Below are 18,117 nucleotides of genomic sequence, written 5' to 3'. Positions count from 1 at the left end.
TGTTCTCCCCGCAAGGGGGGGGGGGGTGCGGGGCGGGAAGCGGGGCCATTCACTCCTGGCCCGGCCCCTCGGGAAGCTGCGCCGAAGAAAGGGGGCCGGGGCCTATTCAAGCCCTACGAGCCGCCCACAATGGACCGATATACTGGGGGCCTCTCTATTAACGCCCATGAATATTAAAGAGATCTCGGAGCTGCAGCCCGCGGGCGCGAGGTGGGGGCGGCGCCTGCGAGCTCCGGCCCCGCCAGGCCTAGGGGAGGGGGTTTCAGCGCGGGCACACTCCGCTCCTGGGCCTCGCGGAAAACGACAGGGTCCATCCGCGGAGAAACCCCGGAACGTGCACCGTTTTCCCTCGCAATCCTAGCGAGGAGAGATGCACGCGCAGGGGCCTCGCTCCCCCATTCCAATGGGCCCCGAGACTGGGGCGCTCCCTACAGCTCCCCTTACCCCTGGGGCGCGGCCCAGGGGTGTACGGCTAGAGCAGAAGCACAAAATTTGAGCGTGCGACGGAGACGCGCGGGGCCGGCGGGGGCACGAGCTGGGAAGCTGTTCTGCTCCAACCCCAGCAGCGCTCCCTGGGTTTGCGCGTCCTGGGGAAAGGAATAGGGCTCCCTGGCCGCGGTCTGAGCCCTCGGTCCTTTCACCTTCTGACTCCGAGCTGGGAGTCCAGGACCCAAATGCTGAGCCCCAGGTGGGAGGGACCCGCAGACCTGAGGACTTTTCTCAGTGAGGTGTGGCCCGGAGTGGGCAACATCATCGGGGCTTTCAGAGGAAAGTGACCTGACCCAAAGAGAGGCGGGGAAAAAAACCTCGGTTCACAAAATCCAACTCAAATCATTGCACAGACAGGGGCACTGAGGCTCAGAGAGAAGGACCGTCCCAAGGACGCCGGCGGCGCTGGGTGGCTGCGGGGCTTGGGAACTGAGCCCGCGGCTCCTGGCGGCGCTCCCCGACGTACTCTCCGCCGCGCGGGAGCATTTTCCGCTCCACCAAGTCTTCTTAGAAACCAAGGCCCAGGCGCCGGTGAGGCTCCCGTGCCAGGATTCCGTCCGCCCCCTCGGACGCGAACCCTCGGCTCAAGCGGGAGCCAGGGAGACCCGCCGGCGGCGTCCAGAAGGGCGTGGAGGTTCCGGGACCCCAGCCCGCGGCCGCGCTCGCTCCTCCGCTGCGCTGCCCTCTGCTGGCGCCGGGCCCGACGGTCGCGTCTCCTGCCCGGTGCAGCCTCCCCCGGCAGCGGCCTCGAAGCGGACCTGGGCTTTGGGTCTGAAGGCTGGGGGTCGCCGACTCCCTTACTCTGGCCCCGATGCAGACCCCGGAACGTCAGAGACCACTGGCCGGAACCGGGCGCTCAGGGGCCGGGGTCCGTGGCCGCCAGGTGTGTGGCTGGCTCAGCCAAGGCCGGACGCCGCGGTGGAGGGAGCTCTTTGCCAAGGGGCATGAGGAGAGTGACTCCTTTTGGGGAGGCCAGGCCCCCTGCCCGTCTGCCCAAATCCACGCGCGGCAGAGAAGGCCTGGGGAGTCAGCTTCCTCCAGCTAACCCGTGAGCTCGACTCTTGCCCTGAGAGTCCAGAAAACCGGGCTCCGAAAACCTGAATCTGAAATTGCAGGGAGTGGGGAGGTGTCCTCATGCCTCCCCGCCGTGTCTGGGGCTGGAGTTGGGGGCTTGAGGCTAACCCTGAGAGGCGGGACCGCCTGTAGGAAGCGGTGGCCTTCCGGCACCGGCTCCGGGCTCAGCAGCTCCCTGTCTCCCGAGAGAGACGAGAGAAACCGGCTGGCGCTCCGGGCGCCTTGGCTCCTTTGGGGAGAAAGTCCACTGGTGGAATGAGGGCGGGGGGTGGGGTGGGGGAGCAGAGTAGGGAGGAAGAGGGAGAAGAAGGAAGCCAGAAAAGAAAGAAAGAGAGGAGGCAAGAAGGAAGGAGTGCAAAGAGAGGAGGCAAGAAGGAAGGAGTGCGTGCGCGCAGCGGGCTTCCCCAGGTCGCGGCTGAGCGAAGCAGCCGGGTGGCTGGAGCCTCGAGCAGAGCGCACATCGCGGCCCGGCCCGGGGCTGCCTGCAGATTCGGAGGGCGTTCGCTCTGGGGCACGGCTGCTCCCACACGGGACGGTCCGGGATTTCCATCCGATTTCTTTCGATCCCCCCTATATCCGGCAGGAAAGCCTTTTCTGAGCGGCCCGCGGCTTGTGCGGATTTCCTCCGCCCTTCCCGACCCGGACCTAACCCCTCTGGAGCTAGGAGCCTGGCCGCCCACGAAGCCAGCTGGGGCCGGGCCCAACCCCGACGGCGGCCGCAGCCCCGCCCCGACAGCCTCTCCCACCGGCGACGAGTTTCACACTCGGCTGCGGGCAGCAAGCGGGGAGGTTGGAGCGGCCCGTTTGAAGCGAAGCGCGGTCTGCGCAGGAGATCAGCGTGGCCCACGCGGGGCCTGCAGGCTCCAGGGCGACTCCCGCAGTCTGGGGCTTGGAGCCCGGGAGAGCCCGGGGCGGGGCCGAGGAGGGGAGCGCGGGACCCGGCCGGGCCAGGGAGCGGAGGGGAAGTGATTGCTGGCCAGGCCAGTCGGGATGGTGGACGCAGATCCGGCCTAGGGCAGTGGTGAGCGCAGGGACTGAGGCCAGGCGTCCCTTCCCCCAAGTCCGGTCCCTGAAGTCCAAGCGAGCCCCCCTCCCCCCTCCTCCCCCCCACGCCCTCTTCCGTCCCCTCCTCTCCTCGCCTTGGGCTGAGCCTCCCACCCTGCCCGGCGCTCCCCACCGGGAGAGGAGGAGGAAGAAGAGGGGGAGGAAGGGCCGGGGAGGGGCAGGAGGAGCGCAGAGGGACAGTTCGAAGCGGCCCGCGCGCCCCCGCCCCTTGAGCTCTAGCAGCAAAGGCTCCTCGAGCCCGGCCGGGTACGACTAGTCTGTCCTCCGACGTCAGGGGGTCATTAATAACCAATTAGGAGGGTCACTGCGGCTCCTATAAAGGCGCTGAGATTTTGCCAAGGGGAAGACCGTCCGGGCCGGGGTGTGCGACAGGCGAGCGCGCGTCCGAGAGCCCCTCGCCGCCGTTTCTCTGCAGCCACCCGCCTCCCACCCCCACCCCCGCACCACCCCACCGCACCGCCTCCGCCTCCACCCGTCTCTCCAGCCTCGGCGCGCCGCCTCTGCGTCTCCGCAGATTTCTCCGTCTCTCTCGTCCTCTCTGCCTCGCTCCCTCTCGTTCGCTTTCCTCCCAGCCACCCCCTCGCCTCCCGCTCCCTCCTGCATCCTCGTCCTCCCTCTGCTCCTCTTCCTTCTCCTCCATCACAGCCCTCTTCTCTCGCTCGTCCGTGCTCCTCTCGCCCGCCACATCCCCGCATCAGCCCGGCCGTCCGTTCCCGGCGCCGGCGAGCCCTGGGCCGCCCATGATGGGCTCCGTGCTCCCGGCTGAGGCCCTGGTGCTCAAGACGGGGCTAAAGGCGCCGGGGCTTGCGCTGGCCGAGGTCATCACCTCCGACATCCTGCACAGCTTCCTGTACGGCCGCTGGCGCAACGTGCTGGGCGAGCAGCTCTTCGAGGACAAGAGCCACCACGCCAGCCCCAAGACAGCCTTCACCGCCGAGGTCCTGGCGCAGTCCTTCTCCGGCGGTGAGTCGCGCCGTCGAGGCCGGTCGGGTCCTCTCTTGCTGGCGGCCCCTGATTCCTCGCCGAGTGACACGCGGGACGCGGCGGGGACACGGGGCATAGCGGCTGCTAGCGCCAACCCGGGCGTTCCAGAGGCTCCGTGTGCCTCAGTTTCCCGGAAGCCGAACCAGGGCGCGCACAACCAAGCCAGGGCGGGGCGACGGGCGGGGGTGCATCTCTGCACCCGGCGCGGCTCGGCTGGGAGAAGGGATGGCGGCGTCCAGGCTGCCGGGCCCCGCCGCCCCCCGCGCTCCCTGCCCGCCCCTCACCCCTTTGAGCTGGCGGGTTCCAGGCATTTAAAGCCTTACTAGGCGTGTAATAGCAGTTGACTCAAAAAGAAGGGGTTTTAAATTCATTTAGTTAACTTGCGCTTGACCCGCGAAAGTTCTCACTTAAACCCAGAACTTTAGAAGGCAGCGGGGGCTGGGGAGGGGGCGGCGGGCGGGCGGGCCGGGAGAGAAAGCCGCGGAGAGAGCCGGGCAGAGAAAGAGAGAGCGAGGAAAGTTTCTTTTCTTTAAGATGTCTGAAGTTCTCATTCCTCATTCATCAACCCGCAAACAATATCTTTCCCCGGCCGCTGGCATCTCTGGCGTCGCCCTCTCGTCCCCGTTAGGATTTCTGTTCCTCTCTTAATTTACCGTGCAGACTAATTCCACTTCCATTCACGCTATGTCAACCATCTAATCCCCCCTTTTTGTAAGGGGAATTCCTCGGCCCCTTTTAAACAAGGCCCCTCCGCATTGAGCTACAATTTACTGCTACAGCATTCTTCCAGGGCTAATGAATTTAGAATTAGCAATTTCTTTCGAATGGAGCCGAATGAATGCGATCACTTTAACAGCGTGACAAATTGCCGGCCGCGCCGCAATGGACACCGTTTAACCCCCCGTTTCAGCCGGCCCGCTCGCCGGGTATTTTCCCAGGTAGCTTAGAGGGGAACCTGGTAAGACAAGGAGGCCGCCCCCGTGCGCCTCGCCGCTCCCACCCCGGCTGCCAGGCCCGGCAGGGGGACCGCCGAGGGTTGCGGGCGCTTATCCGCCCAAGGGATGCGACTTCAGGGCTCCTGAGTCCTGGCGCCGCCCTTCCCGGCACCCCAGATCCTGGCGGCAGCAAGGGACCCAGGCGCGCCCGGGGCCACACAAAGAGTGGGGAATACTGCCCGCCGCCGCCCGCGTTTCCTTTGAACCTCCGCTGACTCGCAGCCCGAGGTCTGTTCCCAGTGCTGTCAGCTCGCCCGGGGCGCCGGGCCTCCCCGCACCCTGAAAAGAGTCAAAGGCCCTTCCAGATGCTCCGTGTGCATCAGTTTCCCGGAGCCTCTGACAGTGCCCTGTGCTCCGACGCGCAGTGAGCGCGGGGTCACCGGCGGAAGGACCCAGATCGGGACTGGGCGAAAGAGTCTCGCCTTGGCTGTCACCTCCTCATCGGAGCTGGCCTCAGTTTACCCAGTCGTAAAACCTGCGGTCAACTCTGCAGTTCTTAAACTTTTCCCAGGTGGAGAGCAGGGGAGGTTGTGAATGCTTTAAGAATTCGTGGAGAGACTAAAAAAAACCCTCCTAGAAATGAGCCCGAAAGCACCTCTTCTTTTCGAGGGCACAGAAGGTCCTCTGGTTGCAAACAGAGGAGATTCAGGTCGCTGAGCCTCCACCCCTCGCCCCGACTCCGCCGCGCACACACACACCCGGGCGCTTCTCCGGAGTCGCTCCGGGGCGGGCTTGGGGTGGGTGGGCCGGGAAGGACCGCTCCGGTCCCTGGCGGAGAAGAGCCGGGTGTCCCCTGCCTCAGGCTCTGACGCAGTCCCCCTGCCCGGGGCTGCAGAGGTGCAGAAGCTGTCCAGCCTGGTGCTGCCGGCGGAGGTGATCATCGCGCAGAGCTCTATCCCCGGCGAGGGCCTCGGCATCTTCTCCAAGACGTGGATCAAGGCGGGCACCGAGATGGGCCCTTTCACCGGCCGCGTCATCGCCCCGGAGCATGTGGACATCTGCAAGAACAACAACCTCATGTGGGAGGTACGCGCCTGGCTGGGGGACAGGGCGGCAGGTGGGACCCTAGCGTCTGAGCGCCGCTTGCGCCCTCGCTGGGAGCTGGGGATGCTGGGCCCTGCGCTCGCTCAGGCGGGACCCTACACCGCCTGATACCTGGAGGTTCCTCCCCAAACTGCGCCACAAAGGCAGTTGTTTGCAAAAATCTGATCCTCTTTCCTCTGGCCGGCCCTAGGGAGCAGACTGTTGTTGGCCCCACTTCAGAGTGGCGGTGAGACCCAGAGAGGCTCTGTCGCTTGCCCAGGGTCCCATGCAGAGCTGGAAAGTCATCCCTGAGAGCATCTCCCAGCCACCTGCATTCTCTGCCTCCCCTACCCCAGAGCAGCAAGGAAAGCCCCTGGAAGCCAGCTCTGACCTGGGGGGGAGGGCGTCAGGAAAGAGAATGAAGGGGGCCTGTGCTTCTCGAGAAGTGGTTCTGAACTCAGGCACAATAGTGACACTGGAAATGGTCAGCGACAAATGGCACTGAGTCAGCTTTCTGAGCCCAGGGCCTGCATTCCAGCAGATGATCTCAGCAGCCCCATCCGTGAGTTGTCATCCCCATTTTACAGAAGGAAACTGAAGCTCAGAGAAGCTTCCATCTCAGGCTTTCTGACCCTCCTCCTGCGAAACAGTGCCACATGCCAGATGCCAGGGAGGGCCATCCTTAGGACAAAGGCACTCCCAAAGCACTTCCTCCTCTGTGGCTCCCCCCTTGCAGAGGCCAGGCTGGTGCACCCTCTCCCTACTCTCCTCCCCCCACCACAGCTTCCCCCCACACCCCCCACCTGGCAGACTCTAGTGGAGCCCAGTGTGACAAGACAAATCCTGCACCTGGTCACAGGAGAGGAGGAAGGGAACAGGGCGATGGCCCAGAGGCTGCTCCTAACCTCACCTCCTCTCTCCCCTGGAGGCTCGGGCCAGAGGTTACCTTCCCCACTTGTGGCTGGGTTAGGAGGTTGGGGTCCCGTTTGATCTGAGTACCCTTGGCAGCTCCCACAAAGAGGATTAGGCCAGACCCTGGTGCCACAGCAAGCCAGCCTTCCCTCTGCAGCCTCCTGTGTCCTCTCTGAGGTTCTGGCCAGTGCTCTCTGCTGCTCCAGGGAGCACCTCCGTATCCCCGGAGAGCTAGCCGGATGCCACTTGGTAGGGTCAGTGATCCCTGGAGACGCTTTTCTTCTGGGGATGGGAGGACCTGGCAACAGGAGCTGTGGGGCCCTGGGACTGGCTCCCTGCTGGCTGCTTCTAGCCAGCTGGCCTCAGGCAAGTCTCTGTACTTCTCGAGCCTCCCCTTCCTCAGCTGGAAAACCGAGATGATAATAGCTGTGTCCACTTCCTGGGCTGTTGTGAGGATGGAGAGAGAATGCGTGTGGATGTGCCCGGCATGGGGCCTGGCCCTGGCCAAAGGCAGCACCGGTGACAGCACTGCCTCACCTGGTGTCCGATTCACCCGCGCCCAGGTGTTCAACGAGGACGGCACAGTACGCTACTTCATCGATGCCAGCCAGGAGGACCACCGCAGCTGGATGACGTACATCAAGTGTGCACGCAACGAGCAGGAGCAGAACCTGGAGGTCGTCCAGATTGGCACGAGCATCTTCTACAAGGCCATCGAGGTGAGCATGTGTGCCTTTGTGTAGGGGCTAGGTGGGGAGGAGCCCAGGAGCGGGGGGTGGGGAGGTACCGGGCAGCAGTGTCTGGGGACTGTAGTGGATGGAGGGGCGTTGACCCTGGCCCAGTTGGCCCTGCCCAGGCTATAGGGCTGAGGCCCATGCATCATGGTCTTCAGGAGCTTGACGTCCGTGGCAAGCTTTCTGCTGGACAGAACTTTCGACTTCATGCCATTGTGAATGTTCCAAACATGGCAGACAGGTCCCTGGATATCTACTGAGGGTGTTCTGGGGTTCAGAAGCCATGGAGACAGAGAGCAAGACACGGCAAGGCAGCCCAGGGAAAGCATCTGGGGTGGGGGAGAGAGGGTGTTGTGTCTACATCGTTTTAGCTGTGCGTCGTCCCTCTGCATGTGTGGGACTGATCACGTGTGGATCATGACTCCAGTCTCAGCTATCACATCCTGATCGCTCGCAGGGTCAGCCTTCTCCTAGATGCTGTGTGTGCATTATCGTATGTAATCCTCGAAGGAGGTTTCTGCGGTTATCTGCAGTTTAGAGACGAGGAGACCGGGCCTCACCTGGTGTCAGGCAGGCTCAGGAGCTCTTACCAGGCATTGGGGGGACATCAACACTAACGCCTGTGCTGGGTGAAGCTTCTCAGGGGACAGAGAAAGGGAGAGACAGCAGAGAGATAAATATATTTCCCACCATCGGGGGCTGGGGGCAGCTAAGCCAGGCCCAGGGCATGGGGAGGCTCAGGAGGATGGGAGAAGGAGATGTTCCTCGTAGGGAAATGCTTGCGCAGAAGCAGACAAGCTCACAGTGTGTGGGAAGGGGCTGATGGTGCAAAGCAAGCCACGTGGTGGTAGCCGAGAGGGGCTACGCTGTTGGGACCCTCCCTGGACAGTGTTCGTTGGCAGGAAATTCGCTCAGTGTCTGGCCCAGAAGGGGGCAAGCTGCCCTGTCTCCCTGTGGCAGGTTGGTGGCGAGTGCTGTGTGGGGATAGTGAGGCTGTTCCCCCAGCATTTGTCTGGACCTCATGCTTCTGCTCCCCCATGGGGAGAGGCACAGGGCCCCTCGGGGTGGGGCTGGGCTTGGTTGAGTTTTAGGGGTGTTCTGGAGTCCCCCTAAGGGTCAGAGAATGACTTCCCTTTAGTCCATTTTCTCCCTGAACCCCAAGTTTTTCCAAAGCCCTGAGGGGCACTGGAACCTACCAGCCTCTGGAACTGGGGTCCTGTTGTCCCTCGATAACCAGGTTCCAGGGAATCTCCCAAGGATGACAGCAGAATGGGCTTTGCCTGGGCCCTGCTTTGGCCAGGGAGTGGGTCCTGGCTGAGGGGTGGACCTGGGGAAGACCAGGGAGTGGAGGGTAAGGAAAAGGCGAGCAGTTCCTGAACTGGGGTTCAAGTAGGGTGGGGCAGTATGAGGGTGGCCACAGGCCCAGGACAGAGGTGATTCCTCTGACCATCGGGCTGGGCGGCCACCCTGCGGGACAAGGGCTCCCACCAGACATCCTAGAATCAGCCTGCTGTCCGGCTGAACCCCACTTCTAGCAGAGAGCACCCACCCAGGTCCTCCTCTGCTCCGCCCTGGCAGCCTCACACACATCTTCACATTCGGACGCAGCTTCCCAGCCATCCTGAGCCAGATGAGATCGGGGTGCACATTCACACCACCCCTCCCACTCAGACACATGCGCCCGGACACAGGAGACAGAGCGGGAAGCTGGCGTGATTTTGGGAAAAGGACTCCTGGCCACGGCAGGCCTGAGTCTCATCTTGCTGCGTGAGTCACACCAGCTGAAGGCTGAACAAAGTCCGGAAGCATTATTACAGAATTATTACAGAAATTCAGAGTCAGAGGGCAAGGTGGCTGAGCAGCATCTCCAGGGAGGGATCTGGGTTTATCAGATCAAAAAAACCAAGGTCATCTACATTTGATCAGGAACTCAGGTTGATAAAAAAGGATCAGGAGAAAAGATATCATATCATATGTGACGTCGACTGCGAGACGCCACCGATTTGGCTATTAATGCTTTTATGGAGCTGTCAAGCCTAGGAAGAAGGGACTGTTTGAGTGAGGGACAAGGAAAAGCAACATATTACCTGTTTTACTTTTAATAAGTGAAATTGGGCATATTTTTTGTGTGGCAATTTTCTCAAACCACTTATCAGACAAGCTGTGTCTGAGTGTGTGTGACCTCCATGCAGCGGGGCCCCGGCCAGAGCCCGGGTGGCCCTTCCAGGCTCCATGAGAAGAAATCGCGGCACCCCCAGGCCGCTCCCCGGGTGCCTCTGGAATAGCCGGCTGTTTGCTCTGTGCGTGCTCGTGTTTGCGAGTTAGCCAAGGAGAGGGGCCTTTGCCGTGATCTGTTTTCTTAATCTTTCTGTCACTCAGAACTGCTGTTTGTATTTCATAAGAGTAACCCATTCCTTGCCAAAAAAAATGGGAGGGAACATCTTTATTCGATAAGCAGAATGTACTACTGCTGGTCTAAATTTCCCACAAATACAAAATAACAGCCCTCTAAATGGAAACAAGGGCAATGGGGTTTCAAGGCCAGCCAGTCAGTGGAGAACGCCCAGGCAGGTTTTGCATCTGGCGTGTTATCCCTGCCGCATCCTTCTTGCTCACTTCAACCACGGAAGAATTTCCTATAACCTCAGGTGCCTAAAATGATGCATCTAGAAAGTTCCCGGCCCATAGCAAGTGGTTGCTAAGCGCTGAATGAATTAGTCTTTCTGCAGGTGATGGGAGCTAGGTCAGAACACATGGACCCAGTTCCTCCAGGAAAATAAACCCAGCTGCCCCAGGAAGCAACATCTTGGACTCCAAAACTGAGCACAAGAAAAGGATTTAGGGATAAGTTATGAAATTTTTGGATTTGGGAACTGGGAAGAAAATTCTGTCTTTCCCCTCCTTATTTTTTTGGCAGATTACTGTGCCCTGAAGCGTGGGCTTTTTCTTTCTGTTACTTTCCTTCTCATTTCAGGCAGTTGAGCTGTTTTCTTTTTCTAGAGCCCCATAGCCCCATCGCCCCTTTTCTTGGCTCTATGAGGACAAGCACCATTTTCCTTTCGATCTTGCTGATCAGTGGGTGCAGTTAAGGTGCTCTGATTATTAATAATAAGCATCATTAATAAGGCCGACATCCAAGGAGCACTTACCATGTGCCAGCACTGTGCTGAGAGTCTTAGCAGCTTACAAAAGTGGAATTCTCTCCACCCTGTGAGGTGCTCTCCATCACTATCCCCATTTTAATGATGATGAAACTAAGGTTCAGGGAGATCTTAGGAGATTGCTGAGCTGTGATTTGAACCCAGGCCTGTCTGACCCCAGAGCGGAGCCCTTGGCCACCATGCCGTAGGGCCTCCCTGGCCAATATCTATTTGCCGGAACTCTATTAATTGGTGTGTCGGGACATCTGTGGTACAATGGAAATTGATATTCGTCCAGATGACACTGACATCCTTCTAGACGAGAGCTTCTGCACTGCTGGGGAAATGGGAGGGCATCAGAGCCTCTCGGGAGCATGTTCAATAGTGTCACATGAATTTATATTAGGAAAACAAACCAAAAACGTTTTCAGTTTATAATAAAAATTCAGAAATGGGGCAGGACAAAATTTCTGGGCTGATAGGGAAGGTTAAGAAGCACCAATTGAGAGATTATGTAATTTTTGTCAATGGAAGACTCAGGCGCTGATGTTCCTCCAGGGTCTTGGGGATGGGGCTTTATGGTACGAGTCTCCTTTCTCTGGGAATTGCTTTGTTTATTGCGTATCCTGAGCCAGTCTCTGCTCCCCAGAAAAGTGAATGAACAGCTGATTCTGGTTCTCCGAGCCCCAGTGGAGAGCCCCGGCTGGGCCAGGCGAGTGTTGGCCGGAAAGAAACAGTGCTAGTGAGAGGACTGGGCGCCTGCAGGGGACTGTGGCCGTGCTTTGCTCTCAGGTTGTCAGCTGGTGGGACCCTGGTAACCTGTGGACAATAGTTCTCAGGGAAGAGGCTGCAGGTTCCAGGGGTCTCCTGGTCTTGATCTCTGGGGTTGTTGCATGAGGGGTTCCCTGGGACCAGGCAGAGACCAGAGGTCCCGGCCAGGGGATGCTGTGGCTTCCCAGTGCTCTGAGGGGCTCCGAGGGACCCCACTTCCCACCCTCTGTGCAGGGGAGTCTGCTTCCCCGGCGCTGCCTCAAAGCTGGTGGCTTCTCGCTGTCTCAGAATGTCTGTCATTATCAATTCCAGTAGGTTCTTCTTAATAGATTTCCTTTCTCTAAAAAATATTTTTTGGTTGTGTGAAAGTAAGATGTGCTGATTATTTTTTTAAAAATCAGATGTATCACGTAGAAAATGGAAGTGACTCTGCCCATCATGCTGCCTGCCGCCCACGATTAAATCAGCATCCGTGACTAGTCTCAAAGTGACACACTCTTCTGAGGCAGGACGCACGGAAAACCAGCCACGGTGCTGGGCGTCCAGGGTGGCAGAGAGAGTTACTTTCGTGATGTGTCCGTTCACATGTTTTTGTCCATTTTGGTCCATGTGTCTGTATCACTGTTTTAAGTTTTTAAATTAACTAGTAAAAGTAATCTTAGGACATTAAAAAAAGGTGTTAGCAAATAAGTGATTCATTCTTATATTGAAACAGTCAATACTGAAACTCTTATTTAAAAAATAATATTCCACACTACTTGGAATAACAGTATTCAGAATTTGTGCAACCCGACATTCTTGTCTCCTCATTCATCATCCCCCTTATTATTGTTGTTGTATTTATTTTATATTTAGTAATAATTGCTTTTATCAATTAAAATTAAAAGGCCAGCGTTGACGTAGATATTTGCTTCCCAGGCCATGAGTCTGGAGGTGGGGTTGTAGCTCCGGGCGACATCAGCGGGGGCTTGGTGAACCTCCCGTCCCACATCTGTGCTCTCCTCTGGGAGATGGAGCCAGAAGCAGTGGTGCTGGCATGGGGCTTGTGTCTTTGGGGCATGTGGGCCCAGCTTGTGCTCTCGTGGGTCACCCTGGGCTTTAACCATGCCGGTGACCCTGTGCCACACTGCAGGCTCTGTGGGGACAACTGCGGGGACCTGATGCACCAAAGATAGCTGCCAGCTTCTCTGAGAGGTTGACCAGCTCAGAGAACATAATAGCAAGCGCTCCTGTGTATGGACCTGCAAAGAGCTTTATGTGCGAGGGCTTGGTGAACCCCGACAAGCAGCCAGCAAGGCTGGAGCAATGGCGCTGTCTGTGTTTTACGGTTGAGGAAACTGAGGCCCCGTGACAGAAGGCAACTTGCTCGAGGTCGCACACTCAGCAGGTGGGGAGTCCCAGTGGACCCCGACATGTGTCACTCCGGAGCCTGAGCTGGATCCCTCTTCAGGACTGAAGGAAGGGGCATATTCAGACAGTCTGAGGGGGCTGGCTGCTTTAGAAGAACCAGGATGCGTAAGTGTCTGGTTTGTTCTGAGAATTGAAGTCAGGGGTTAGGATAATGTTGGAGCCGACTTTCAATCAGAGTCTTAGAGTTGTGGGAACGTCAGGAATCATGCTCCCCAGCCCCCTCATTTGAGGAGACAAGCTCAAAGAGGCAAAGGGCTTGGGGGAGGTCACCTGGTGACGGAGGGCCCGTCACACTGTCTCTGGGAGAGTGGCTTCCTTCACAAGGAATTTATCTTAGCTATTTTAGTGCCATCATCCTCTTTTCTAAGGGGTTTACAAAACCTCTCTCTTCCCCATCCCTTTTCCAGCAGGGTCTCCAGCACTGATCCGCTGGCCTCCAGGACAGCGGCCAGGACTGTAAATGACCAGAAAGGCCTGGAGAACTTGTGCTGTGGTGCCACATTCTAATCAGGCTGCTTTCTTTGAGGCATCACCTCATTTTCCTTGGGTCCAGGGACTGCACTTGGCTTTTCCATACTGAAGCCCCGTCAGTCTGAGCTGGTGTGGCACCTCTGCCTGGCTTCTCGTCACTCACTGACCCTGAGGCTTGATGTGATGCCCCGTGGGCCGTGGGGTCTGTCGAGAAGGTGACCCCAGGCTGTCTTAGGAGGATGGCAGTCGTCTAGACCTCTCGCACTTTCCTTCTCCATCCCGCCTCTCTCTGCTTCCCTCGCCTTTCAGGGTTGAGCAGGGCTTGCTGTGATGGTCTGAGGGTCCTCCTGGCTCTGACCAGAGGAAGGATGGTGTGGTGGACAGGAGCCTTCTGAGTATGGCGGAGGTCTGCAGGCCAGAACCACGGAAAGGAGCACGGCTTTCTCCGTCACCATGGAGGCCAAGGAAGGGGGTCCTATCCTGGTGTGATTTCAGACACCCCTAGGTGGCATCCTATGTGATTTTTGTGCTTCAACTACAGGAGAATCTACCAGGAAGACAATCTAGCTGTTGCCTGGGGGTGTCCAGCTGTCTCTGGGCAGATCAGAAAGTGACCCCCAGGGGTGGGTGTGAAAGCCAGCTCTTCTGGGGTTCCAGGCCTAGAAAGAATGATGGGCTGTCCTCTCTGTCGTTTGCTCCAGCTGGCTGGAGCCTGAGGGTTCCCCTTGGGCTTTCATCAAAGCCTGGCGGGCCCCTTGGATGTCCCAGAATGTGGGGTTTATGGTCAGCGTCACCTCTGGAGCAGCCTTCCACAGCCTCCCTGGATCATCACGGCAAACCCCTCCCTTCCCACAACCTTCACCATTCCCCTGGGGCAGGTCCTCCCCCGGGAACAGCAGAGCCCTGGCACCATTTGCGGGGATCTCTGTCATAGGCCCAGGACATAGTGAAATGGATTTTGTTTATGGTGTGCCCCAGTATTTCCTGAAGTGGAGGCATTCATACATCGGATGCTGCTTCTTAGCATCTGCCATGTGCATGGAGTCACGCAGAGCCCTGCGATGGGGACATACAGGTGACATGGTGCTGCCTTGCAGGCGCCTTGGATGAGAGGTGTTTCCAGGACATTGTCAGGCAGGCGGTAGCCAAGTACCATAGGCTGCCCCGCAGCCCACGCTCCTGGGGAGCAGCTGGCTCAGCCCTGCAGGCCTGAGGACTGGCTCACTCTGGTTCCCCCGGGGGAGAAAGGAGAAGTTCCTAGCTTTCTGTCTTCTGTTACTTCCACTTGCTGCCAGGCTTCCGTTCTGTTGCTGTCAACTTGGGAGCTCCCGCAGCACAGCTGGGACAGAGACGGCGAGAAGGCCTGGGCAGGGAGAGGGGAGCCGAGGGGCAGAGCATCCGGGGCCGTCCGTCTTCATGCAGCTTGCCGGGCACGGCTTGGTGGAAATGGACCTGAGCATGGCTTTCTCAGGGCTGAGACTGGATCCGCATCTCCACAGCAGGGACCAGGACAGCCGCCTCCCGGCCGTGAGGGGATGGGCAGAGAGCCCTGACTCACCCTTGGGGCTGCTGCCTTCCTGACCTTCTTGCCTCCTTCCCTACAGATGATCCCTCCCGACCAGGAGCTGCTGGTGTGGTATGGGAACTCGCACAACACCTTCCTGGGGATCCCCGGTGTGCCTGGGCTAGAGGAGGAGCAGAAAAAGAACAAGCATGGTAGGTGGTCTCCATGAGGCCATGATGACAAAGGACCCATGGAACCCAGAGAGAGAGTGTGAGAGTGTGTGTGGGGGGGGACACAGGGAGGCTCCTGGCCTCTGGGCACCCTGGTTCAACCTCCAGCAGTATGGAGCACATGGGACTGGTTCAAGGTGGCCGATGCCCCTGGAGCCGCCACCATGGCCTGGGCATGGGTGAAAGGCAGTTCTCCTGTTTTCTAGCCAGAATAGACAGGGGGCAGCTGGGGGTGGTGGGGACACCAGAGAGGTGGCAGGCTGTGGCAGGACCAAGGGACCAGGCAGTGGGAGCCTGGACTGAGTTCCAGTTCTGCAGTGCAATCTTAGGAATGGCTCTGTGCCTCAGTTTCCCCATCTGTAAAGGAAAGATGTTGGGCGAGATGATTTCTAGGATAATCTGTGCACTTCCCTGCCCTGCCCCTGTTTCCGGGCCTGGCACAGAATAGGTGCTCAGTATAAACCTGTTGGAGGAAGGCGGGGCAGACTGCACCTGTGTGTGTTGGTGTGGGGCGCTGATCGTCCTGATAGAGGCCATTGGCTCGAGACCTATTTCATGCCAGGTATTGGGCTAAATCTTTCACAGGTAACCTCCCACTTGGGTCCTCATATAAGCCTTGTGAAATTTGATTTCCCTTATCTTTAGAGGACGAACCTGAGGCTCATGAACTACCGTTTACTGAGCCCTTGCTCCGCAGCTAATGTTTCCAAACAGCCATTTCTCTGATCCTGACGGCAGGCTTATGGGGGGGGGGGGGCGCTATTAGTGCCTCCGTTTCCGGGATGAGGAAAGTGAGGCGCCGTACATGTGGGCACTCAGTAAATATTTGTGGGATGAATGAATGAAGGCTGGTTTGGCGGGGGGAGGGACTATAACAGTTACTGCCATTTATGGAAGGCTGCTCCGAGGCAGGTAAAGCGTTCAGCACAGAGGACCTTCAATAGACGTCAGCTTTTTGTGATCATCCCCTGTAGTCGTGCATAGCCCTGTGAGGTCGCAGGACGCTCCCATTTTACAGATGAGAAAGTTGAGATTTGGTGAGGCGAAGTCACCAAGTCCCCGAGGTCTCACAGCTTGCCCTGGAGTCCAATTCCTACCTGACCCCAAGCAAAGGCCCTTGGTGCCCTCCCCATCCCCCTGCCAGCGCCCCGAGTCGGTGTGCCCAGACCCCACCCGTCGATCAATCGGTGGCCAGCTGGGCCCTGGGAGGGGCGCGCGCGCGTCGAGGGAGGCGCGGGAGCAGGGCCGCTGCGGGCGGGATCTAACGAGGCCGCTCTCTCCCCGTCTCCTCCCCGCCACGACCCCCACCCGCGGCCAGAGGACTTCCACCCGGCGGACTCGGCGGCGGGCACCGCGGGCCGCATGCGCTGCGTCATCTGCCACCGCGGCTTCAACTCGCGCAGCAACTTGCGCTCGCACATGCGCATCCACACGCTGGACAAGCCCTTCGTGTGCCGCTTCTGCAACCGCCGCTTCAGCCAGTCGTCCACGCTGCGCAACCACGTGCGCCTGCACACGGGCGAGCGCCCCTACAAGTGCCAGGTGTGCCAGAGCGCCTACTCGCAGCTGGCCGGCCTGCGCGCCCACCAGAAGAGCGCGCGCCACCGGCCGCCCAGCGCCGCGCTGCAGCCGCACTCGCCCGCGCTGCCCGCGCCGCACGCGCACGCGCCCGCGCTCACCGCCGCCGCCGCCGCCGCGCACCACCTGCCCGCCATGGTGCTGTGAGCGCGCGCCCGCGCCCCCGCGTCCCCCCACCCCGCGCAGGGCCGCGGAGCCGGGCTGCTCTCACTTTTGACTCCATCTCCTGGCCAGACGCAGCCCGGCGGGCCCCGCGCTGTAGTGCGTCCCATGGGTGACCCCCAGGCATACACTCGTCGCCCCGTTTCGCAGATGAGGACACTGAAGGGCGACGTCCCTTTCCCAGGTCACCCAGCTGTTGCCGCCGCTCGGCTGCCTCCTCTTGGGGGGGAGGGGTCCCTATGCCCAGTCTCATTCGTGACTCTCCCTCCTCCTGTCAAGCCAGCCCTCCAGGCTGGCATCCCTCTCGTGGCTGGTAGGAGAGGGGACTGAAAGTCTTCGAGGGTCCCCATCAGGGCAAGGGGGCCCCCACCGCTCCCCCAGAGAGCTGCGGGTTGGGAATGGAGAGGGAGAGCCACCCAGTGTGGCAGGGAGCATGTGGGGTGCGCGTATCTGTCTCCTCCTCCTGCCTCTTGAGACTGGTGTCCTGCAGTGTTGGGAATCACGGACAGGATCATGAGAATTGGGGGCCGACGGGGCTCAGGGGCCGCCAGAAGAGGCCGAGAGACCCGCACTTCCTGGTCAGGCGGGTCCTTCTCTCCTTCGGGCCACCTTCTCCCCACGCCCGGCCCCCTGGGGCTGAATGAGGCACGAATACTTCGCGGTGTGCCAGGCAGGTCGAGAATGAAGGCAAAACGGAAATCCGCTGCGGGACCCCAGGCAAGGCCCTGCTCCTCGTTGGGCCTCAGTTTCCCCTTTCCCCATCTGTAAAACATGAGAGTTGGACCAATGGCCCCTCCCCTTCAGCCGTCACACCTTGCTCGGGAAGGGGAAGTGTTCCTGCCCCTCCTCGCCACGCTGCAGCAGGAGTAGGGCAAGACGAGCTTCTCTGCCCGGAGAGCACTTCCGAGCTGTCCGGGATCCGGAGGGTTCAGCCCTGCTCGCTCATGCTCTCCCTGGCCCCTTCTCGTTTCCCCAAACTCCGGCCCTCGGCGCCCTCTGGTGTCGCCTCTCCCACCTTGCAGCCATTTACCAGAATTCCCGTACGGCGTTTTGTAAAATAAACTATAGTAATATTAATGAAAAGTATAAAATGTATAGAGTTTTCAAGAAACTGTGTTCTACTTCCAGAAAATGGTCACTTTAACTTTGTAAATATTTATCTAAAATGATATTTACAAAACTGTGATATATATTATTTGATTGTATATGTACAACTGTAAATACATTTGTACCTCTCTTGTATTCTAAAATAAAAATTACTTGGAACATTTATTACTTAGCATATGAAAGGGCCGACACTTCTCTCTGCATGAAAAGGAAATATGGAAAGTGCCTAGAAGCTGGCGAGGGGGGCGGGAAGACTTGTTCCACTTCCTGGTTTTGAAAGTCACCGCTGTGCAGTGCGTAAGAAAATTCTTTCTATCACCACTGGGGTGTCGGCTCCCAAAGAGATGGCCACTGTGCAAAGCAACCAAATATCTTGGAAGGGCTGGGCCGATTCCTCCTGGTTTCCAGCCGACTCTCAAATATCAGTCTTCTACTTTGTTACTTCCCCAAAATCTTTACTTACTTTTC

General features: G+C 58.9%; 1 protein-coding gene across 1 annotated transcript; it reads left to right on the top strand.

Moving 5' to 3' along the window:
• Positions 1 to 3,329: 3,329 nt before the first annotated feature.
• On the top strand, positions 3,330 to 17,803 carry PRDM12 (PR/SET domain 12). Its single transcript, XM_044778165.2, has 5 exons — positions 3,330 to 3,591; positions 5,443 to 5,633; positions 7,106 to 7,261; positions 14,673 to 14,784; positions 16,121 to 17,803. Exons 1-5 carry the CDS (start codon positions 3,369 to 3,371, stop codon positions 16,525 to 16,527), a joined length of 1,089 nt encoding a protein of 362 aa, XP_044634100.1. The 5' UTR covers positions 3,330 to 3,368; the 3' UTR covers positions 16,528 to 17,803.
• Positions 17,804 to 18,117: the final 314 nt, after the last annotated feature.

The sequence above is a fragment of the Equus asinus genome, chromosome 10, assembly GCF_041296235.1.
Source record: "Equus asinus isolate D_3611 breed Donkey chromosome 10, EquAss-T2T_v2, whole genome shotgun sequence".
NCBI lineage: Eukaryota > Metazoa > Chordata > Mammalia > Perissodactyla > Equidae > Equus > Equus asinus.
The sequence above is the reverse complement of the archived record's forward strand: the minus strand, read 5'-3'. Positions and strand labels throughout refer to the sequence as shown.

Bases quoted from the DNA above. Each gene is read 5' to 3' on its own strand.
- PRDM12 (XM_044778165.2), top strand. From the start codon at position 3,369: ATGATGGGCTCCGTGCTCCCGGCTGAGGCCCTGGTGCTCAAGACGGGG. The intron at 3,592-5,442 runs GTGAGTCGCGCC...CCGGGGCTGCAG, and splicing joins GGCGCAGTCCTTCTCCGGCG to AGGTGCAGAAGCTGTCCAGC. The intron at 5,634-7,105 runs GTACGCGCCTGG...ACCCGCGCCCAG, and splicing joins ACAACAACCTCATGTGGGAG to GTGTTCAACGAGGACGGCAC.